Source organism: Callithrix jacchus, chromosome 2 (assembly GCF_049354715.1).
Source record: "Callithrix jacchus isolate 240 chromosome 2, calJac240_pri, whole genome shotgun sequence".
Classification (NCBI taxonomy): domain Eukaryota; kingdom Metazoa; phylum Chordata; class Mammalia; order Primates; family Cebidae; genus Callithrix; species Callithrix jacchus.
In genome coordinates, this window is record NC_133503.1 from 188,986,368 (window position 1) to 189,011,330 (window position 24,963).

A 24,963-nucleotide genomic window follows, 5' to 3' on the forward strand; every position below is an offset into this window, starting at 1 on the left:
TGTTAGCTGCTAATCTGAAGCACACCTGGCATACTCCTTTTCACCTTCAAATCCCAGCTCAAATGACCGACTCTTGAGGAACTTTCTTAAAATAAATCATCTTTCTTCTGCAGAACTGTTACATCTCTGTGCTTGCATAACACTTTTGATCCTCTTACTAGAACTCAAGCTATGTGACACATTTATGTCTCTGTCCCTGTCTTCTTAGTTGTGCCATAGTTTTCTGAGGTCAGGTACAACCATGTATCACTCCAGTGTATTATTAAACACTTGCCACATTCTAATTGTTAATTGTACAAGTGAATGGTGGTTTTGTTTTTGCACTCCGTCTTTTTTGATGACACCCATCATTAGTGGGATTCCCCCATCCACCTACCCACTCACACACACATATACACCAGCACATTGAGTTCTCATGCCCCAAATATCAAATACTATTTTTCCTTAATTGTATTAACTTATGCCCACTTTTTCAAAACTTCCTGCATTTAAGAAGTCTTGGCAGTGGCTACAGTTTATAATAACTCTTGGTTTTACATTTCAGTAAATATTCACTATCTTGTGGGGTGCAGTTTCATGTTGCTAGCTTAGCTGGGGGTGAGGTGGCAGGTTTAGGAGTTCAGCTAGCTGGACAGGAGGAAGGATATGACAAGTATGGTCAACTGTGTAGGTAGACGTCAAATTCCAAGATGTGGGGATACTTGTATCTCTTTTTATCTGTCAAGTAGTCATTCCCCTGGGAATAGCACCTCTTGTCCTTCAAGGAATTACTGTTTTCTCACATCAGCTATGTCATTTTGTTGAAGGGATTTTCATGACTGCTCAGCAGCTCACGGTCCAGGCTGGAGCATCATGATCATTTTCTGGGATGTTTTAAAGTCTGGAAAAAGAGTGAATTGTGAGTGGTGCGTGAGGCTGGTGGTTTGCTATAAACTTGGAGTTGCCTCCTGTTCTTATCTGAAGGAAGACTCTTCTAAGGTCAGGAGCCCAAGAAAGAGGCAGGGCTCGTTGACCTCTCTAGCAGCCAGGATTCAGGCCAGCACCCCAACACTCTCCATAGAAAGATTTGTTTCAGTCTAGCAAATTCTCTGTCTAGAAAACAAATCCTCTGTTCTCCACCCAAACTTCCTGGAAATACAGTGACCCGTAAGTTGTTATTTGTATAGAACTCACTGATAAGTTTAAAAAGGTAATAGTTCTTTCAAATTAAGATCTAAGTTAGTATTTTCTCATTTAATCCACATTTACTGAGTTCTCACTGATGTTGGCCATCATACTTAACTAAATGCTTCAGAGAAAAGGGTCACTGAAACAGACAGACCCAAATCAAGTGGCTTACTATCTAGCACAAGGGTATAAACGTAAATCAGTGCATGCCTAACTCCACAATGCAAGGCATCACATAATAAATATCATAAACATCATGTATAATGTGTGAGTTTGGTAGACGAATGGTTTTCAGTGGAGGAAGATCAGGGTTGGCTGTATTTGAGATTCTTCTAAAGTGTGGGTGGCCACATCATGTCAAGTTGATTCACCTGCATTCCAGATGTCAGGCAGGTTTATGGTATCTTGTGTACATGGTCATTCAGTGTGTTTTGATGCCTTCACATCTCTTATGTTAAAAACACTTCTTAGCACTTGTTTCCAAGGTTCAAGGCAGAGACGACTAAGGGAAGAAAACAATGCTTGGCCATTACTTTAAAAAAAAAAGCAACATGATCCTTTACAAATCAAACATGCTCTTAATATAATATTTTATTATTCTGAAAGCCTTAAATCATTGTTGGGGAGGTTGAAATAAGTATTTTTGTAGGACTTAGTGAGCACTGAATGGTATTTGTATCCAGAATTTAGGTATTAGTGAACTTTCAGAGAGGTTACTAGGTTCTTAGATAAATGCCAAATTAATGTAAGTTGGCGAGGACCAAGGCACCCAGTAACAGAAGAGAGGGACTAGCCGGCTGACTTAGATTGGAAGCCCTTATGAGTGGAAGAGCCAGCAGGAACAGGAAACAATGAGAGAAGCATGAGGCAAAGCTAGAAAGATTGGCAGAAAGAATGGTACCAAACTTAAGGGTAGAACTGACAGATGCTGGAATTTCTGACATGCCTTTGGTGAACATGAAATCAAGGTGACCCAAGGCATTGACTTCACTTATACATGGTAACAAATGACTAATTAACCCCATTAGGCAAGCAAACGACACATAATATATCCATATATAATGCCGAGTAGTAAAGTGAGATGAAAAAGTGAGATGAGTGAGATGAGGGAGTGAGCCATAATAACTGAAGATGGGTAGGAGGGATATGTACTTGGGAAATCGCAAGCATCCCAGTGTAACAGAAATGAGTAGCAGGGAGGGTATGGTAGGGTGGTGGGGAAGAGTATGGAGAGGCTGTTAGAGAGGTAGTCAGAGGCTACACTGAGGACTTGCAGGGCATGCTAAGATTTTTGGTATTACACTAAGTGTGCTGAGAAGTCATTGGCAGGTACTGAGTAGAGGGATGACATGACTAGACTTAGTACCTGAATCAGATCATCCTGGCTGGTGTAGGACGTAAGCTCAAGAATGAGAAGCAGGGAGACAGGAAGTTGTTTTGACAGTTTGGTGCAGTATAATAGTGGTTTGAATTGGGATGGTGAGGATGGAAGTGAAAAGCTGGAGTGAAATTTGGTGACACCTAGGATTTTGGCTTAAACAACTAAATGAATGAACAACTCATTTACTGGCATCTTGAAGATTTGGTCATCCTTTCAATATTTGCTCAAATTTGATAAACTTGTGTTTCCCCTCATTCATTTTTCAGTTGGCAGATGTACCTTGCTACTGACAGTTGTCAGTGGCTGCTGGCACACTTCTTTATCTGATGTCTGTATCTCCATCTCTTCCACTTGGGTGCCAGCAGCTGAGAGGAATTCATCCTTTCTGTGTTCCATTATTTTATATTTTTATGACAGATGATGATGTCAAAGTTACAAAGGAGTTTTTCCTGGATCTGTTGAAGACTCGTTGGGTTAACTGAAGATCATGAAAAAGTTTCCCTTCTTTAGGGACGGGTCAGCTTTGGAGGTCATTGAAACTGGGAAAGAATCTTACAAGGCTACCGACCTTAGCAAAGAAACTTAAAAAAATTTTTTTCAGAAACAATTAACTGAGAGGACACATCTAGCCTTGTGGCCCTTTTCTCCTTTCTCTATGCCACTCTGCTATCTGAATTATTCTACATTGTTTATACAAAACCCATAGCTTTTATGCTGTTCTTTGAGTAATGATGCATTTTATCGCACCTGGTAGAGATTTACTAGTCATAAATGGAATTACTTGGGGGATTCTGTACAAGTCTAGACACCCTTTAACTCAAGAACTTATGAAGAATGTTTATGATGAGCATAAGGCTTGTGATTATCTTTCTTGACTGTGGCAATACACAAACTTGTGTTGTCATCTTGACAGGTGAAGACCAAAATGAAAACACAGCTACAACCACATTTCTTGATTGTGATACGTTCCTGGAGATTTTATGATTTTAAAAATGTGCTTGCTGCCTGCCAAAAATAGCTAGTCCGAAGGGGCTAAGTATTAGAGGACATTCCTGGAAATCAGTTCATCAGAGACCATTAGTGACAAAACATTCCTGAATTATTTTTCACAACCTTCTATCTCTGATAAATGAAACTAATTTCTGTCAAAAGAGCTAGGTCTTCTTTAAGAATCAAATATACTTCTTACTGCCAAAATGTGAAAAGAAAAAAAATGAACTTAAGTTGTAGTTTAGCGCAGCCATTCCAGAGTATCTAACTATTAATGGGAGTCAATGGCACCAAACACACCATGTACTACAATGCTGTTTTAGGAGGTGGAAGAAAGGATTGGAAGAAAAAAGTTTGGCATTTAAACCAGAAAATCTGGAGTCAGGGAGCTAAGAAGTTCTTTGTGAATAGTTCTATAACCTTGAACAAGTTATTTTGCCTTTTTGATCCTGGGTCTTCGGCTATAAAACGCTGCCAAAAATGACTGCTCTGTGTCGTTTGTGTCAAAGACTGAAAGCGTCACATCAGTGAAAATCTGGATAGACACATTGCCACATATAAATCCGATGCTTTGTGATCTCACACTGCACGGATTTGGCAACTACCGCATGTGCACGATTTTCCGCCTAGTTCCCTGCAGGTGAGGGAGTTTTGTTTGTTTGTTTTTTTTTTTGGAAAGATAACTGTAGCCCTGCCCTGAAGATGATGAGGGCCACAGAGATTTTTCAGGGTGGAGTTATCCAGAAATTGACTTCGGGGCGAGTAAAACTAAGATTCAGGGAAGGCTGCAGCCACTTTTCCAGGGCAAGGGGCGGTGTCATTTGGAGAGGACGAAAGTGATTATAAAGCCACAGAACGTGGCGCCAGGGTTCAGCATTACGAACCATTTCAGGAAACGAAGCTCCGACCTCGGAGGCACCAAGATCCTTACCAACAACCCGGGACTCTCCCTTCAGGAGGGAGCCGGTGAGGACACAGATTCGAGGGCGGACGACACAGGGAGAGGACACAGGTTCCAGAAACTTCTGTCTTAAGGCTTTCGGGGATCCCTGAGAGTGCCCTTGAAGGCTCCGAGCGCAGGGAGCGGCCGCTGGGAAGTGGCGGTTACAGTCTCAGGTCCCGCACCCTTTCCCGCGCCTCCACTCACCGGTTCGGGCGCGCCCTGGGCACTAGCCTCGCGCGCCCCCAAGCCCACGCGGGTCTCTGCTTAGACTGTCGCGCCCCCGCCCGGCACGCGCCGCACCCACCGGCCCACCCAGTAACGGTTTCTGGACCCTCGGCCTCTTCCCCGCCCCCTCCTTCCCGGCTCACGAGATCCGCAGTGCTGCGCTTTTGGAGAGGGGTCATCCGCCCCGGAATCGACGTGAGCGGCCGCAGGGCCGGCCCGCGGAGGCGGCTGTGGGATACCCCACTTCCAGCCCGTCCCCTCGGCGCCGCACCCCGAGCTCTCTCCCTCAGCTCCGCGCCCCCCACCCTCCCCGCGCCCGTGCCCCCGCCCCCGCGCCCCCCGCTGCCCCTGCCACCCCCACCGCGCCGCTCCTCCCTCCCGCCCCCTCACTTCCCCGGCCCCCCCCGCCCTCCGCGGCGCGGCTCTCACGCGCAGCCGAATTCGGCGCCGCCTCCATCAGAGCCCAGCCGGCGGCTCCACGGAACCGCCGCCCCAGTCTCCGCCGCCGGGCTTTCCGCATCCCCTCCCCGTCCCGCCCCCCAGCCCCAGGCGCCCGGACCCCCTCCCCCTCCTCCCCCGTTCCTCCCTCCGGCCCGCCCCCTCCGCGCTCTCCGCAACTGCAGCCAGAGCCCGGCCCGCCAGCCGGGCGGGCAGGAGGGCGGCGGCGGCGGCGGCACAGCCATGAGCTTTGAGGGCGGCCAAGGCGGCAGTCGGTGTCGCGGGGCGGAGAGTGGGGACGCAGAGCCTCCCCCGCAGCCTCCATCGCCGCCGCCGCCGCTAGGAGAGCCGGCCCAGGTCCCCGCGGCCCCGCGCTACCTGCCCCCGCTGCCCGCGGCCCCCGCGGCCCCCGAGACCCCCGAGCGCGCCGCCGGGCCGAGAGAGTCGCCGGGAGAAGTGGCCCCGCGGCGCAGGGGCGCGGACGAGCTTCCACCGCCGCCGCTGCCTCTGCAGCTCGCCGGCCAGGAAGTGGCGGCTGCTGGCGACTTCGGGGAAGGTCCGAGGCGCCTCCCGGAGGCAGCAGCAGTGAAAGGCGGCCCCGGGGAGTCTGAGGCCGACGTGGGAGCCGAGGGCGAGCGGCGGGGTGCCGGCGACCAGCCCGAGACGCGCTCGGTGTGCAGCAGCCGCAGCAGCAGCAGTGGCGGCTGCGACCAACGTGCTGGGCACCAGCACCACCAGCCCATCTGCAAGATCTGCTTCCAGGGCGCGGAGCAGGTAAGGCCCGGCGGGACCGGCAGGCAGCCGGCGGCGGCTCCCACTCGCGCCAGTCCAGCTTTCAGCACCACGGACAGCGCACACCTCTTTTCTCAGTTTGCCTCCCACGAGCCTCCTCTGGTTCTGCTCTGTGAGCGCTGGCTCCAGCGTGCGTTCTTTCCCCATTCCCTTGCTGTGAAGGCAAATAAAAATGTCCCGGCGGCGAATACTGAGTTTAATTTCATCTACGCGTCTTTTTCCTTCCTGGCTTAGCAGTTACATGTTCCTCAGGTGCTTTAGTGATCATGCCAAAACTATATTTTGTGAATTACTCGATGGATTTTGGTTTATGCATAGAAGCAAACCTGTCAGATGTAAGGTGAAGTCCGTTTTCTACAAATGTATCTTGAGACGGATGTCATATCACAGCCAGAAAGGGCAGGATCTTTCTTACTGCAAATTTTGGTGACTTAATCTCACCTATGTGAAAAGCATGTGATAGTTTTTGCAAGATAAATAGGAATGTACTTAGAAAGAAAGGCTATTAGGCCAACAATGAACTTTATATTCTGTCAGCAACACAATTCTAAAATTATAAACATTATTGTAGGTGCATGTAAACTTATATGAGAGTACTCATGCGGAAGAAAGAATAAGTTTATGTCCCTCGCAAATGTGTGGTCTGAGAACACATTATGGGGAATATTTTTAAAAGTAAGGAAATTGCATATGAATATACAGGCTTTCAGGAATATAGTGCCCTAAGTCAATATTTATGATGCTACATTTAGAAAAAAATAAAAGCATAGTGCTGCTTTCTGGGATGCCATGCGTTTCTTCTTTAGCAATGATTAAGAATAATTGCAGAGGAAATGCATCTGACCATCCACTTAAAAGTTATTAAAGAGATTTAATAGTACAGCTTTCCCCCACGGGTATTGGGAGCTATATCTTGCAGACATTTTGTATGTTGGTAGAACGTTTATGTCCTAACTCTAAGCAATATCATTGAAATAGTTTTAAGACTTTAGTTTCAGTCCCATCAGACGTATAAAATTTTAATTTCATTTTCTAGGATAGAGCCTGATGCTGTATCCTGAGTAAATGGCTTTGAAAGAAAAGAAAGGAAGCATTAAGTTTTTACAATAGATACACAGACACAAGTATTTACACTGAGCTGTTTTCTTTTTAGGGTGAACTGTTAAACCCCTGCCGATGTGATGGGTCAGTTCGGTATACACATCAGCTGTGCCTGCTAAAGTGGATCAGTGAGAGAGGTTCCTGGACCTGTGAACTCTGCTGTTATAGATACCATGTTATAGCCATTAAAATGAAACAACCTTGCCAGGTAAGCAGCTTCAACATTTATTTTTCCTGAAATAATTTTGTTAACATGAATACACTTAAGCTTAGTTATTACTAAGGATACTTACTTATGCTATTTAAAAAACATTTTGTGCAAATTACAGTAAAACCAAGATTTAGAATTTGTAAACATGTGTTTTGAGAAAGCCGTGACATTTTATCCGAGAAACTCAAAAGACATTTTAATCAAATGGTTTCCTTTATTAATTTGTTACTTATTCATAAAATGATACTCATCTTATTTTCTAAAAACGCAAGTTGGTAACATGACTTATACCACACTTAAATCAATTTTATTCATTAGAAATGTTACACAGTTGATTTTATTAATATTTTGGTAACGTAAGCATTTCAGCCCTAATGGGCTCTATTTATGAAAAACAGATACAAGTAAAGGAAAACTTTACTGGTGTGAAAACTTTGGTTAAACCTATTAGTTCTAATCTGAATGTTCTTTCCACTTAACCAGGCTTTCTTTTTCATATGATGTACTTTCGCAGTTATATTTTGGCTGATTTTCTTCTTTGCTATATTCAACTACAGAGTGAATGCAGAAGTATTCCCAACAGTTACTCTCAATAATACTACTGAAATAGTATTTTTACATATTCTTAAACTTTTTGTGTATAATCACGTAATAACACAATACACATAAATCTACAAGTGCCCTGGAGAATAGGCTTAAAATTTATTGTTAAACAGATTCAGGTTCTTTCAACAGACAGGTAGAATATAAAATATTAATAATGACATCTTAAGGAAAAGCAGAATTTTGTGTAATTTATGGTATCTGGTAGGCTGAAGTTAAGCAGACGTAAAAGAGTAGGGTTCAAAGCAGAGACAAAGGAGTAATGAAAAGAAAAATAATAGGGAATTGCAAAGTTGGGAGTGGGAAAATGTAATAAACTCTAGTGTTCCTTGTTGCTATCTAAATCACCCAGTTTGGTTTTTATTCAACAATGTAATATAGGTGGAACTATTAGTGTTTGCTGAAGGAACCTGGAAGCTGAATTACTAGTGCATTAATAATTTAAATTTCATGGTTTTAAATTTTTGCTTGCTTTATATAGTGTGCAATTAATTTGCATCTCTGATAGTCTCCATTTAAGGCATGATTAGCAAGCACAAAATGAAAATATGTATTTCTCAAGCTGACCTAAGGCTTATGAATGATTTGGAAAGAGAAAGCATAAATAATATGGTTGAGTGATATTACCATGCTGAAGACAAGCACAAACCTGACACCTTTTCCCAGAACCTCTGATTGAATTTCTTGGGTATCGGTCTATGAATCCATCATAGTTGTCTTGAAAAACAGATGAAACCATTTCAAAGACTAGTATATAGGTAGTATAATTGGATTTAAAACAGTTTTATCAATAAAAATATGTGAGAAAATAAGAAGAGTTTTGGACTCTAGAGAAAAGTTCCCTGAGAAGAGCTATGGTCAGACTCTCATTGGCTGAAAGAGAAGACTATTTCAGAAACTTGAACTTATGACAACTATATGTTAGTTCATTTGGGATGATTAATTTTGAAGTAAATAGAGATAAGCACTTGATGTACATTTTAAAATAGAAAAGAGATAAAGAGCTGGGCAAAAAAAATATATTTACCAATTTTAATCCTATGGCAAAAAGAATTGGTTACTATTGCTTCATTTACAAAAGATTCAATAGTTATTTTTAAAAAGTAACTCCACAAACTTGCCTATGATTTTCCTTTTCCCCAAAAAGAACTAAAAACCAAAAACGAATCCGGTATTACTAACCCATTTAGGATTAATTTTATAATGACATCTATAAATACTACTATTATCTGTAACCTGATCTGATTGTTGTAGTGACCTACAAAATCATATTCGGAAACAAAGCGGATATGTGGTGATGGCAGCTCAGAACATTCTGGGGATGAAATGACTTTCCATGACTGCATTAGATGCACACCAAGCTGGGTACTCTTAATGAACAGAAATCAGTTGCAAATTTCCCCGAGTTTGAATTCTAACATATCGGAGTAGCTTATACTCAGATAAAGTTCAGCTGTTTGCCTGACATTTCTGTTATGGATGACTCATAAACTGAGCATTCACTCAGATTCTTCGTTTTCTCCCTTGCTGGTGTGGAGCCAATCCCTTGTAAGCAGGTGGTTTCTTGGATGTATATATACAGAGAATAAACAGTGATATTCACAAACATTTTGCCACACACTGTTCTGAATGCTTTATGTATATGGATATTGATACTTAATCTTCATGACAAGTCTAGAGGTGAGGAATATTATCATTTCTATTTTACTCAAAGGGAAACTGAGGCACAGTAAAGTTAAGTAACTTCTACTAGGTACCTATCTAATAAAAGGCAAAGCCAGGATTCAGGCTTAGTCAGTCTGGCCCAGGGTCCACTGTCTTAGCTGCCCTGTTGGAGAGTGTGCTTCTCAGTCCCATCCTAGCCACCTTGATGTTTCTGGGTCTATCACGACTTGTCCTGGAAAAGGCGGGGACTAGTTTCAACCTGGGTCTTTAAGATGGGTTGGAAAGGTTTTGACTGTCTATTGTTGCATAACAATCCACCTCAATACTTGGTTCTTTAAACAACTGTCACTTATGATCTGTTAAGAGTCTATGGGTGGATGGAGGTCAGCTGAGAGGTCTTTCTCTGCGTGCTGCATCACGTGGAACTATCTTCATCCAAAGGCTTAACCAGGTTGGAACATCCAAGAAGTCTTGCTCATTTGACCTGGTTTTGGCTAGAAGCTCAGTTGGGGCTGCCACCTGGTGTCTTAGTTCTCTCTCCAAGTAGCTGCTGCTTCTTACTGTGGTAGCTGGGTTCCAAGTGCATGAAAGTGAAAGTTACAAATGTCTTAAGTACCAAGCTTGGAAGTGACGTGGTTTCACATCTGTTGGATTCTTTTGTATAAAGCTAGACACAGGCCCAACTCAGATTCAAGGGAAGGGGAAGTAGACTCCACTTCTGGAGTCTGGCCCTTCTGCCATCTTTATCCACCATAGGAGGTAGCTTCTAAAATGGCCCTGCCTTCCTGACCTGCTCTCTGCATTTAGTCCTCATGAAGTCCAGGTAGATCAGCACATATCAATGTAACTTCCCTTCCAGGGCTCTGAACCAAAGGAGGTTAAAACAATGTATGCAAGCACTCACCAGTGGTGCTTGATATGTAACCTCAAGCACTTTCACAAGTGAGTATTGCCATGTTGTATTTCCTTATGCTCAGAGGAAGATAAGGACAAAGAAAGGCAAGGAGCAGTTACCAGGAAGCAGGTGTGTGTGAGGAAAATGTGCTGCAGTGAGCCTAACACTTTAGTTTTACTTGTTATTCTCATTGACATTTGAATTCTTTGAGAATTGGGGTCTAACCTCCCAATTTCATTGGATTTCACTGATGCTCAGCAATGTGACCCAATAGAAAGCTAGCAGATGTATCCTGTACAACACAATTAAACCTGAATTGCTGTATCATTAGCAGTAGGAATTAATTAAGACATTTGAGGTAATTAAAATGCATTTACCTTCCGATCTACTTGCAGAATCTATTTTATTTATTAACATATCCAAGATGATACATTAAGGACAGTTTAAGAGTAAAGGCTAGTTCTGTTCTGAATCTGGTCTAAAATTAGTGAAACGGATGAGCATGTAAGATCAGTTTTATTTTGAGATGTTGGGAGAATTATACATTAATTAAGCCATATTCCAGCTTATGAATGGGTTCAGTATTTTTTCCAGAGGCATGATGGATCTTTGAAGAGGTAACATTTATGGGATAAAGTATTGTATGTGAAATTTTGAACTTCATATAAAAGACAGACTGTACTGCCTTGTATAGAAAAAGCTATGTAAATGGAAAGTAATATCTATGTTTATTTTAAACAAACTACTTAGACTCTTTGCATCTCCCTTGACTCATCTTCAGAAAGGAGATGACAATGGTACCTGTCTTATCCCTTATTTTGAGAATTAGACACAAAATGTGTATGAAATTCTTAGAATAACACCTGGCTCATAGCAGGTTCCATTTAAATGCTGGCTCTGGATATTGTGATCTGTTCAGTCAGCTCAGGGATGGGGATCTTCACTTGCTCACTGCCACAAGTCCTTCTTGTTTACTTCTCATTGTGTCACCAAAGTGAAGTTAGTGGCTCCTCTTCCCATATCATTCTTTACCCTTGGATTTTTATTCCTTGCTTTTTCTGGGATCCCACCTTGGTTTCTGACCAAATCAGTTGACATCCGTGATGGATGAATCAGCATTTTTAAAGCAGGTGTAATGAGATATAATGATTTCAGTGCAGTGAGCGTATTAACTCTCCAGATGTCCCTCACCATGGGTCTTACTTATGTCCTTACTGGAGTCTACTCATAATTGGAGCAATGAGATGCTTTTAAATGTGGCCAAGCTCAGGGCAGCACTATTCAAAGTCAGCGAGCCATACTTCGTTTATGCTTTTGAACAGCTCCTGTCAGGTGGGGTGCCTGTAACCAGTGAGTAGGTGGGAGGTTAGAGAAGTCTGAGACCCCTTGGGGGCAGTCACATAAGGAGCAGTAGCTGAGCATCAGTCACAGTCATGGTGTTCAACAGCTTTCCTTCTTCCTCCTCCTTCGTTTCTTGGAGCACCAGAGGAAAGGACCAGGGTTATATGCCTGCCTTGCCTACTTGGGAAGGGACTGAGACTTGCGTGTGGTCCATAGGCCTTTCAGGGATTAGGCTTTGGCCACTGTTATTGGCTTATAATATTTTTTATTGGCCTTTCCCTTACTGCTTTTCATGTGAACTCTTCTGATGTGCTGTCAGCAGCAGATCTTCTTATAGCAGTTAGAATGACTCGGAAATCTCTTAGCAAGGAGAAGGACTTGAGATTTTTTTTTTCATTTTTATCCCTTTTCTTAAAACCCTGGGATTTATCATAATGGATTTGAATCAGAGGGGAATTAGATAGCAGGTGGGGGTTTATTTGGCTATCCTTCTTAGGTACAGTTTCCGGACCTTCTTGTAGCACATAAATAGAACTTTAATTAACTTTCCGAGGAACCTGTGGTCATTACTTTTCAAAATGGGGCTCCATCATGAAGGGGGCATTTCCACCGTCACAACTGACTGTTAGAAGGAGGTAGCTGATGCACTAGGAGAAGCTGACAGATTATCATTGAAAACTGACTTTGGTTTTGAAAATGTATGAAGAAAACATGAGAGCATGAACTATTAGCATTGCATGCTGTCACTTGAAATCATTCAAGATATTTGCATTTAGTGGCTTAAAATTGTCTGCATATGTGCAACCCTGTGACACAGTGAGCCACCCCTTTGACTTTTTCTCTAACTGCTGCTCTTGCTACCATTCTCTGTAGATTTAATAGCAAATGACAAGCTGAGAGGAGACCTTTTATTACCATGCCTGAATAACTAAAAAAAAAAAAAAAAGATGCTCAGATGTAAGATTTAAATGTCTATCTGGAATATTTTGTAGGTAACTAAAAATGTCAAAATGAACAGCGCCTCACAAGGCAGCTTTCTCACCTCAGGAGTTGTTTTTGTTTCGTTTGCTTACTAATTCTCAAAACATAAGAATCTGTGTTTTACTCACTAGAACAGATGAATGATTTTCTGCTGAATAAAATATGTCAATTTTACTTTGTATACTACTATAGCCGTCTAATTTACTGTACAGACTACATGTACAGTGATTTTATAGTCTCTCCCAGGCCAGATGGTTCTGAGACAGTGGTGAAAGGAGCCAAAGGACATTTAGGGCATCGTGCTCTGGTATTTGCTTTTAAACTATTTAGAATGAGGCTTGGGGACAATATGGACCCTATAGGTGATATCCCTCAGGACTTCCTTCTCTACACATCTACTTTTCTACATCTTCTAGCCCTTTTAAGTGCATTCCCCCCAGACACATTCCTCTTCTCTGCTTTCTTTGCCCCTCCACTCAGCTTCCCGTAGAAGAAAGAGCATTTTCCTAGGCAGAAATGGGTTGACTTATGGATTAAAGGAAGTCAGGGTGGGAAGAAGGTTTGGATGGTTGGGTGGAGGAACTTTGTCATGGCTCCAGCCTGTCTTCACTGGATAACATATGTATTACTATTGAAATCAGCAGTAGTTAGAAGGCTTTTCCTTTGCAGGGTCAGACAGGAAATATGTTAGGCTAGGAGGGTCATTATAAGCTACCGTCATAGTATGAAAGCAGCCATAGACACTGTATAAATGAATGAGCATGGCTGTGTTCCAGTAAAACTTTACTGGAGACTGAAATTTGAACTTCATGTCATCTTAATGTGCCAAGAAGTAGCATTCTTTTTAAAAAAACGCTTCCCCTGACATTAAAAAATGTAAAAACTCATGGGCCACACAAAAACAGGGGCAAGCTGGGTTCATCCAGATGCATTTGGTAGTAATTTAAACAGATGAATTGTTGATATGGACTTAGGATTTTTATGATCTCTTAGAAAATTCAAATTCAATGAGGGGGGGATGTTTCTAAATTTCTATGTTAATTTCTAATTTTGAATGAACTCATTGTAAACTTACATTCTTTAGAAATGGTGGCATTTTCGCTCTATAATGAAATGCTGTTACCTTCTAAGTATTAAAACCATTGCTTCTTTGAAACAGTTTCTTGGTTGTATCAAACTCAAATCCTGAATTCTGAGGAGTGTCTTTGGTTAAGTCAGGAGTGGAAAGCAGGGGCGTCTCAGAGTAAGTGTCCTTGGAACAGCCACTGTTCTTTTCTCTCCCTGAGTTCTGGAATACATTTTAGAGAATGTTCTTATGCCCCACCCCCGAGGCTGTATGCAGCCCAGAAAATATCCTTGCAATATTCCCTTCTGAATGTTTCGAAATGAGATTATTTTAATTTGCTTAGAGTTTCTGGGCTTACATTCTGAGGGACAAGCATAGCAATGAGCGGGACAGGTTTTGGAACACATTATATAACTAAGCTCAATACTGCTGACATTCATTTTCTTGGCCACTTTGTGGGCATTCAATGAATATTTATGGTATGAATGAATGAATGAATGAATGAATAGTTGCCACATGAGTGTTTTTGTAAGGCGGCCAGAGTCATGGAGGTGGTGTTATTTTTGCCATGAGAATATGACTTAAGAAAATCAAATTGCATTAATTCCTTATATATTAGCTCTCTAATAGTTGTCAATTTTCTGCTTGTTCTCAAGTTGATCTTCTAATAATGCTATTCTGAAGTTTCCTGGGCAAGTATGTTCAGTTCTTCAGACCATAGGAAAAAGCCTTGGGAGTAAGACAGGGATGTATTTATTTAAAGCCGAGAATTTCTTTTATAAAAGCTTCCAGTGAGATGTATCTGCTCTTTTCAAAAAACAAAATGTCATGAAAAAAGACTGTGAATGTGGAATTACCCATGTGTGACACCCTCGCTTTCTTGAGATTTTCATTGGTTGAAGAGTTTCTTCTAGCATTTGTTCAGGGAATTTGAATAATTTGTCAGAAATTTTACCGTATGATCATGGATATAGATGAGCTGCTAAGAGTGTCTACTGGATATACATTTTTGGTGTGAAATCTGCCACCTGGCTGAAAACAAGGTGACTTTTTTGATGAGCAGTCTGCACAGTTGTAACATAACTTCAAAAATGATTTTCCACTAGTGAATACAATACCCAAACCCAGGGAGCTGTAGCCAGAGAACAGGCTATTTCCTCCTCACTAATTTCCTACTTTGCCTTGGCATGTACTTGTGCTGTGACGTGACTGATGTTTTGCTAAAGGGATCGTTATAAAGGAAACTCAGCTTCTTTCTATTTTGGGACCTTCTGAGAGTAGAATAGGATGACTCTGAGGGCAAAATGAGAGTGCTTCCGACTCTTCAGAATAGCAGGGAATGGACTGATGAGTACATAATCACCTCCAATTGCAAGTAAATGGATGGCAGACACAGAGGAGCTGGCCAAGAAAAACTGCACTGTGGTTTGTGCTCTCTGTACCCTTGGATACTTGACAACATCTTCCCTGTGAGCATAACTCATCATTCAAAAGCTGTTCCACATGATTTAGCCAAGTAAAGTTGATGCAGGAAGAGGTGGACTGGAACCTGTTACTTGGGAAGACATAAAAAAACCTGGAAATATTTCTTATAAGTAAAGTCAATAAGGGACCTTATTGAGGACACATTTCTTACTCCATCCTTCCCTTAGGAGTGGAATGCTTTGAAAACTACTGTCTAAAAAGATGCTTTCTCTCTAGTTTTTACCTAGTTGGTTCGTTTTGACTGATGATACCTGGACAATGTATCTTCATTATAATAACAGCGTTCCATTGTTGCCTTATCGAGTCTTTCAATTTTTCTTCTATTTTCACTATACTGATTTGGTACAGGTGGCCAAGTGCTTAATTTGGGCACGGGGTGTTTGTCGGGGGATGCTGCCCATGAGGATCCAGCTCTTACTCCTCCTGGCACTTCTATGTTTTATATGGCCTCGAGGTTGCGAAAGATTTCATCTCCTTACTCCATTTGTGTCTTGACTCTGAGCTGCAGAATAGTTCAAACGAATAAAGGATTATTTCAGAAAATTTACACAGGTTTGCCTTGGTTTGTTCAGCCTGTTAAGAAGGAAACATCTTGCACAAAACATCAGGGGATTTTACTTAGATTCTTATTAACCAATTTCCAGAGATCACAGGAAATACTTTTGCCCTGTTTCCTCCCCCAGCTCTCTCCCTAGTATTAACTTGTTTTCATGTTACATTTGTAGATTTTTTAAAAAACATGAATATGTATACAAGTGCCCTCTCTATTATTTTTTTTAATAAAGGAAATAAAAATCTTAGAGTAGTCAAGAGCACAAGGTTTTCCAGGCCTGTATTGAGCATTTAGTAAATACCTGTTTTATCCTTCTTCCATCTCTTTGCTCCTTTTCCTAACGTCACCTGACTCTCATCTTTTGTGTGGCAATGAGTAGGTGGGAGATTTCCAGTGAGACCTGCAGCCCCATGGAGAGAAGGGCACAATGAACAGGGTGGAAGTCTTTGCCTGTGTGGCATTCTCTAGGACCAACTATGCCAATCTTTCTTCCCCTGGAAGCAGGAAGAAACGTTAGATGCGAAAACACCTTTCCGTATCCTTCCAGACAGTCCTAGCTTTCACAGGGGTCTCTCACTCATACTACCACGGCTTCTATTAAATTCATTTTCAAATCTACACAAGATTTTCAGCAATTTGAGAAGAAGTTGAAAGACATTAAAATATGCCAAGCCAACAAGATTACAACTAACTGTGCCAGAATTTTTTGGGTAGCTGTGGGTGACATGGTTCCTAGGCTACAGAGTGAAAGATGCTTTGATACTGAAACATTTCCGAGTGATTTGGTGAAACATATAAGGATGGGTGATGAATCTCTCTGCCTCTTGTCTGCCTCCTCCCCTCAACCTGAATACTACTAAGCCTGAAAGTAGTATCTGTTATGGAAAAGAAAACTTGAAAAAGAAATACGGTTCTCTGTTCTGAGCATGATTAAGCTCTAATACAATAAGCTTCAGGGGAAAACACCAACCATCCCTTGATGTGCCTGTGGGGAGAATTCCAGTATGAAGTGATGATGGATGCGTGATTATTCATATAGCATGACACAGTGACAGATCAGTATGTGTTTGCTTGTTTTTTTGGTCTGGAAGATGATTTTACTCATGATCTGGAGGTAGCCTCAAAGTATTCTCTGTTATTTTCTACTATGAGTTATATAATTGGTACTTTTTTATTGATTCTTTTTTCATTCAACACATTAACCACTACTACATAGCAGACACTGTTCCAGGCCCTAGAGTTACAGAGTTGGTTAAAACAAGCAGGGCCTCTGCTTCTAGGACTTAAATTACTGAGGGTGAGGAACAGAAGAAAAACAAGTGAGCAAATAAATACAAAAAATATTTAATTATAGATTGTGTTAATGATGCTAACGAAAATAAACTGAGTGTGAGAGTTAATTTTATGTGTCATGGGGAGCCCAGGTATTTGGTCAGACAGTATTCTGGGTGGGTCTGTGAGGATGTTTCTGGGCAGATGAACATTTGAATTGGTAGACATATAAAGCACACGGGAAAGGAGATGGCCCCCTCATGTGGGGGAGCCGCAGCCAGACAGTTGAAAGCCTGACTAGATCAAATAGGCTGACCTTTCCTTGAATGAGAGGGAAGTCGGCTTACCTGTTTCCAAGCTGGAACATCATTATTTTCTTCGGACTTGACCTGAAACACTGGATCTTTCTGGGTCTTGAATATATCAGCCTTTGGACTCATAGGTTTTCTGATCTGTACTTTCAGCCCTCTTGATTCTCATGCCTTTGGGCTTGAACTAGAACCACAACCTTGGCTCTTTTGAGTGTCCAGCTTGCTGACTGCAGATCTTGGGAACTTGTCAGCTTCCACGGTTGTGTGAATCAATTCCTTATAATAACTCTCTTTACACAGACACACACACACACATGCGCACATACACATACACATGTATATACAGATAGTTGCCAACTTACAATAGTTTGACTTACAATTTTTCAATTTCATGATGATGTGAAAGTGATATGCATTCAGCTTACTCCTCAGCTTACAATGGGGTAATGTCGGGACATAAACCCTTCATAAGTCAGTGGACATCTTTGTGTGTTCCTCACACTCATGTCCCTACACACATATGCACACACACGCATCCTGTTGGTTTTGTTTCTCTGGTGAAACCTGACAAATACACTGGATTATTAGAAAGAATATGCTAATACAGATCATGTAATACTTGATCAGAGTGGGGTACATTCTTACAAACTCATGCTTTGCTTAAGTATGAGTTTATACAAACTACACATTTGTGACTATTTCTATACTGACTATACATTTGTAATCATATCTATATTTCATATATGTAATCATTTCTGTATAAATGATTACATATAGAACTGTATATAACCATATAGAAATTTATGTATCTAGGAAATATGTACAAATGTTACATATAGAAATTTTTATATGTATCTGTAGATGTTTCTATATATAACAATTTCTATATTGATAGAAATGTTTTTATAGTTCAAACTCAGGCTTAAGGAAAGGTGAGTTTATATCGATGTACTCCACGCTAATCAAGTATCACGTGATCCATTTTATCTATATTGATATACATGGTTAAATATAGAAATATTTATACACAGGTGCTTATACTTTGATTAGTGTACATATATATGTTTCCTAGCCCTTGTCTGTTGAGAGGGTTTGGTATTAGTGATGCCTGAGTGAGAGAGTAAGCTCACCTGGCACCAGACCTCAGTTTCTAACATCATTATCCAATTAAAAAAAATAGTCACATGCAAGATGAGACTGGAACTTCTTGTAGTGCCAGAATGTAAAGAAGCGCTCCAAAAACAAAAGAACTGGGGACAAGTCGTCAGAGGGACACAAGAGCCAACCTGGAAGAACCCCCAGTGACTAACACTGGAAAAATTTGAGCAACAGTGTAACTTGGATTGTAACTTGAACTATAATATAAAAATCTGTTAGTGAACACCAATATAAATAAAAGATCAACAAATAAAGAAATGGGGGAGAAAAGACAAATCTCCCTTAGAGAATTCCAAATCATTGCCCTGGTGGTTCAATGGTAGAATTCTCACCTCCCAAATAATTTAAGTATATAATCTCCCCTCCAGGAGGTAGAGCTCACTTCCCCCTATCCTTTGTACTTAGTGACTTGTTTCCAAAGAGTAAATTGGTAATAGAATAGAAAGGATGTGGAATTACTTTTACAATCGAGAAGGCTAGCAAATTCTATGTAGCCAAACAATCAAGTTAAAAAATATATATATTTTGCTCTTGTTACCCAGGCTAGAGTGCAATGGCATGATCTCGGCTCACCGCAACCTCTGCCTCCTAGGTTCAGGCAATTCTCCTGCCTCAGCCTCCTGAGTAGCTGGAATTATAGGCACGCGCCACCATGCGCAGCTGATTTTTTGTATTTTTAGTAGAGATGGGGTTTCACCATGTTGACCAAGATGGTCTCGATCTCTTGACCTCGTGATCCACCCGCCTCGGCCTCCCAAAGTGCTGGGATTACAGGCTTGAGCCACCGCGCCCGGCCTAAATATCATCAGTGATAACTAGTAGCGTTATCGGTGATAAGTCATGTTGATAGCATGTGCCCCTGCTATGATGTGATGAGATTATTTCACATCTGGGGTCCTCCTCTCTAAAGCCCGTAACTGTAGTCTAACCACGAGAAAAACATCAGACAAAACCAAATTGGGGGCAGTCTACCAAATAACTTGAGGAGTACATCTCAAAGCTGAAGAATAAACAGGGTAAGTCTCAGAAACTGTCAGGAACCAGAGACTAAGGAGCTATGATGACTAAATGTAATGTGGTTTCCTGGATAGGATCTGGGAAAGAAAAAGGCCACGAGACAGAACTAAGTATGGAGCTGAGTCAATAGTAATGCACCACCATTGGTTTATTAGTTGTGACAAATAACACTATAGCAATGGAAGATATTAACAATAGGGGGACTGGGTTCAGGGTGTACGGCAACTGTTTGTACTGCCTTTGTAACTTTTATGTAAATAAAAAACTACTCTAAAACGAAGTTTGTTAAAACAAACAAACAAGGATAATGTAGGGAAGGCCAAGGCTAGATAGAAAGGGTAGGGAAAGGCTTTCTGAGGAGGTGACGTCGCTGAGATTAGACCTAAAGGTTGATGACGAGCTTACCTTTGAAAAATAATTTGAAGAGCATTCTGGAAGAGGAAGAATGACACCAAAGACTCTCAGGAGAGAAGGGTTGGGTGTTTGAGGGAATAAAAGGACCATGTGGCTGGTCTACTTTGAGTGAGGAGGTGTAGAAGATGTCATGAGGAATTGGAGTTTCATTTTAAGAGCAGTGGGAAGATATTGGAGGGTCCCTGGCAGAGAAACATTATTAACATAATAATAATAGTAGTAGTAGATGCCTTCAGTTGCTTCATGGAGACTGGACTGGAAAAGGTAGGCTAGAAGCATGGATGCTGTTAAAATCCTCCTTTGATGGATAAAAGGGACAAAATGGTGGCATGGTAGGATGATGGCAGAGATGAAGAAAAATGGATACATTTGAAAATACCTTTAAAGTAGAAGCAATGGGTTTTTAATTGTTTTTACAATTTATTTTTGGCAAAAATATCTGGACTTTAATTTCAAATTATTTATAGTTTTTAATCTCATTTATTGTCAATAGTTATGATATATTTTGCTTAGAAATATTGTGATTGGTTACAGAATGTGGGCCTAAATCCTGATGAAATATTATTAACATGTCTGATGGTGATGTGGATGTTTTATAATATACTGAAAATGCACCATATTATATTTTTAAAATCCAGACAATTTGGAATCCTGAAACACATATGGCCCAAAGTGTTTTCGGTAAGAGACTTTGGCCTAATATACAGCCTGTCCTAGAGAGAGAAGTGTTCTGTAAATGTCTGCATGGTGTAGTTGATTTATAGTGTTAGGTGTAGTGGTTGGTAGTGTTGTTCAAGACTTCCATTTCCTTGTTAATCGTCTGTCTATTGAAAGTGGGTATTGAAGTTTACAACTCATGTGACCTGGTTGTTAGGTGCAAATATATTTATAAAGTGTTCTCTCTTCTTGATGGATTGACCATTTTATCATTGCAGAATGTCCTTTGTCTCTATGTTATAGTTTGTTTCTGCTGCTATAACAAAATACCCCAGACTGGGCAATTTAATAAATTTTCACAGTTCTAGAGGCTGGCAGGCCGGAATTAAGCCACTGGCAGCTTTGGTGTCTGCTGAGGGCCCAGTCTTCACTTCCAATTAGCTCTTTGTTGCTGCATCCCCTGGAGGGGACAGACACTGTGTCCTTACTTGATGGAAAGGACAGAAAGCCAAAAGCCAGAAGCCAAAAGGGGGATAAATGCCATGTTTTCACATGGCAAAGAGCAGAAGAAAGCAAATCTACACTCCCTCTAGCCCTTTATAAAGGCCCTAATCCCATCTATGAGGGCTTTGCCCACATGGCTTAATTACCTCTTAAAGCTCCACTTCCTAATATTATTACATTGATGATTAAGTTTCAGCATACAAATTTTAGAGGGGACATCATCATGCATATCATAGCACTCTAGTAACAAGCTTTGCCTGAGTGTCTATTCTGCCTGATGTTAATATAGCTACTCCAGCTCTCTTTTATTTGCTATTTGCATGATTTATCTTTTTAGCCTTTTACTTTCAACCTATTTGGTTTTTGCACATACATGAAGTGTGGCTCTTACAAAAAAGCATATAGTTGGATTATAGGGTAATGGATTTTGGACCTGTATGAAGTTATTCCTGGAATACATCCTTATGAAAATCAACAAATATTGTAGGAATTGCTTTCTGATTGTCATGTTATCAATTTAGCACAGTCTGAGGTTCCCTAATCATGGTGAATGTGTGCCGTCTGGGATGACTTTTTTTAATCCCTAGATGGAAGTGCTGTTATATTGTGAATATTCTGTTAACCTGTGTATTTATGCAATTGTCCTCTTCTATAACTTGTGAAGGAACTGTTTTGTTTTTCCCTATTTTCTCCTTCCCCCACTTCCTGAGACCTGTTGTGAGCAACTGAGTTGTGGGAACCTGTTCTTTTCTAGTAAACAGGAGATTCTTATCGCCATTCATAGTTAAGTGCTTCTTCCTCGTCTCTGGAGCACCTTGGTTATGAAGTTAAGTTGACACAATTAGCTTTTGTTTAAGCACTACTGTTAAAAATTTGTTAGGCATCTTCTAGAAGAGTTGAGATAGTATGAGGATCAGTGTAATATAATGAAAAAAGCATGGACTTTGACAATATGAAGACCAAACTCCAGATTTCAGCTCAGCCACTTACTCAGCTGTATAAGCAACAGTGCTACTATATGTTTAATTTCTTAATGTTGTTGGAACAATGAAAACAAGTAGCATTTTCAAAGTGCTTGGCATTTGATGGTCTTTTATTGATTATCGACTCCTAGTTTTGTTAGAACAGGACTTGCATTGTTGCGTATTCATTTGTTTATTCATCCACTTAATATTTCAACAAATATGTATTAATTACCTACTAGATACCAGTATTCTAGGCACTGGGGATGAAGGTAAACAAAACAGATAAAATCCCAGCCATTATGTTCATACTTTGCAAATGGACTGAAAATATGTAAGTAGAAATTCCTAGTAAAAGAATTAATGAGAAGAAATAAAAACATGGGGCAATGAAGGAGGATGGGAATTGTTGAGAGGTGTTGTTAAAACTTTAGACGGAGTGATCAGTGAAGGCTACCAATCCATGACCTTTGATTTGACTGACAGATTTTTTTTTTTTTTAATTTTTATTGGATTTTAGGTTTTGGGGTACATGAGCAGAGCATGCAAGACAGTTGCGCAGGTACACACATGGCAGTGTGCTTTGCTTTTCTTCTCCCCTTCACCCACATTTGGCATTTCTCCCCAGGCTATCCCCCCACCTCCCCCTCCCACTGGCCCTCCCCTTTTCCTCCCAATAGACCCCAGTGTTTAGTACTCCCCTTTCTGTGTCCATGTGTTCTCATTTTTCATCACCCGCCTATGAGTGAGAATATGCGGTATTTCATTTTCTGTTCTTGTGTCAGTTTGCTGAGGATGACGTTCTCCAGATTCATCCATGTCCCTACAAACGACACAAACTCATCATTTCTGATTGCTGCATAGTATTCCATGGTGTATATGTGCCACATTTTTCCAATCCAGTCTATTGTCAATGGGCATTTGGGTTGATTCCAGGTCTTTGCTATTGTAAACAGTGCTGCAATGAACATTCGTGTACATGTGTCCTTATAGTAGAACGATTTACAGACTTTTGGATATATACATCATCAACATTCTGGGTGTCCACTCAGAGACACAATCGAAAAGTCAGCAACTACGCAGACGACCAGCGGACAAATCCACAAAGATGGGAAGAAACCAGCGCAAAAAGGAGGAAAACACCCGAAACCAGAACACCTCGCCTCCTAGAAAGGACCAAAACTCCTCACCAGCAAGGGAACAAAGCTGGACGGAGAATGACTGTGACTGACAGATTTTTTATTTTTATTTTTTGAGGTGGAGTTTGCTCTTGTTACCCTGGCTGGAGTGCAATGGCGCAATCTTGGCTCACCACAACCTCCGCCTCCTGGGTTCAGGCAATTCTCCTGCCTCAGCCTCCTGAGTAGCTGGGATTACAGGCACGTGCCACCATGCCCAGCTAATTTTTGTATTTTTAGTAGAGATGGGGTTTCACCATGTTGACCAGGATGGTCTCGATCTCTTGACCTCGTGATCCACCCGCCTCGGCCTCCCAAAGTGCTGGGATTACAGGCTTGAGACACCGCGCCCGGTCTGACTGACAGATTTTAAAAAACATACTGCCTTCTAGAAATAGGGCATGCTAGTGAATATTTGCCATGGTTTGTTTTCCTAGTGAAGTATATTTCATTCTGGGGTTTAGTTTTCCATGAGTTAACTGAAGAGGTCAATATTTATAGCATATAGTTTTATAGTTTGTATCAATATGTAAAAAGCCTTGATAAAGGTTCGGTTTTCTCAATCTATTTTATATCCAGTATATTATAGGGAAGACTCAAGACGTTGGTTTTAGGGACATGGAAGAATGAGTACAATCAGACAGACATCAAGAGAAAAAGAACAATCAAAATGGATACTGGGTTCTGAGAAACAGGTGCTCAATTTGCTCCTCCTGAGTTATTTAAAATATTTATTTATGTTGCCATTTGAAGCGTTTATAGAATTATCAAAGCATTAGGATTTCAAAAACTTTTGTATATGATAAATTAGTTCTCCCTAGAATTATAGTTATTTTTAATATTGATTTTTATAAACACAGTGATAATACAGCAAGTGAAAAATAAGTTTAGACCTGTTTTCTTCTTAGACAAGTACGGCTTTTCTATTAAAAGTCCAGTTTCTGAGATGGATTATTTTGAAGAGAAGCTTCATCATCTCATTGATTGCCCTCTAGGAACTTGGCTATTTGGAGAGTGAATATTTGAGGCTGTAATTTTCAAGATAATGTAATTGAGAGATATTGAAGTGGCTTGTACATGATTTGACCACTAGAAAAGACACAAAATGGCTTAAAGAGGGGAAATAACTTTTTATGTTGCTCCTGGAGCTACACAAATTGATATTTGGGCTTCCAGAATCCATTTGGAATAAATGGCTTCCATTTATCAGTGTGGTAAGATGCTGGGCGGCCCGTAGTTTTGAATCTCTGCCATTGACAGTGGATATGAATATAAAGGAGTTTTGAAGGGCGAAGATTCCTTTCTCTGCAAAACCTTTAACAATCTGGAGACATTTTGTTTGTGCTTATGATACTTAGTCAACCAAAATGGAATAATCCATTTCACAAATATGACGGGAAGTGTCATCCATCACTTAAAACCTTTAGCTCTCAGATTCCGTAAGCATAAGTGGGTTATTAAGAATCTTTTATTCAGGAGAAAAGTGATGGCCATTTCATGAGGCAGAAGATGTGCTATTTTTGAACACATGCAGAAAGGCAGAGCATTTTTAGGATAAGTGCTCTCCGTGGAGCCCTCGTCCGGGTTTCCTGAATTTGGCTGATTGCTTTCATAGTGGACTAGTTTAGATCATCTGTTATGAGTTTAAAACCT

General features: G+C 41.0%; 1 protein-coding gene across 1 annotated transcript in view; it reads left to right on the forward strand.

Annotated features, from left to right (window-relative positions):
- Positions 1–5,331: 5,331 nt before the first annotated feature.
- The window catches only part of MARCHF11 (membrane associated ring-CH-type finger 11), a 130,595-nt gene continuing 110,963 nt past the window's right edge, over positions 5,332–24,963 (forward strand). Inside the window, exons 1-2 of the mRNA XM_017969981.4 lie at positions 5,332–5,918; positions 7,090–7,245. Coding sequence (XP_017825470.2) covers positions 5,388–5,918; positions 7,090–7,245 — 687 coding nt within the window. The 5' untranslated portion in view covers positions 5,332–5,387. The remainder of the gene's footprint in view (positions 5,919–7,089; positions 7,246–24,963) is intronic.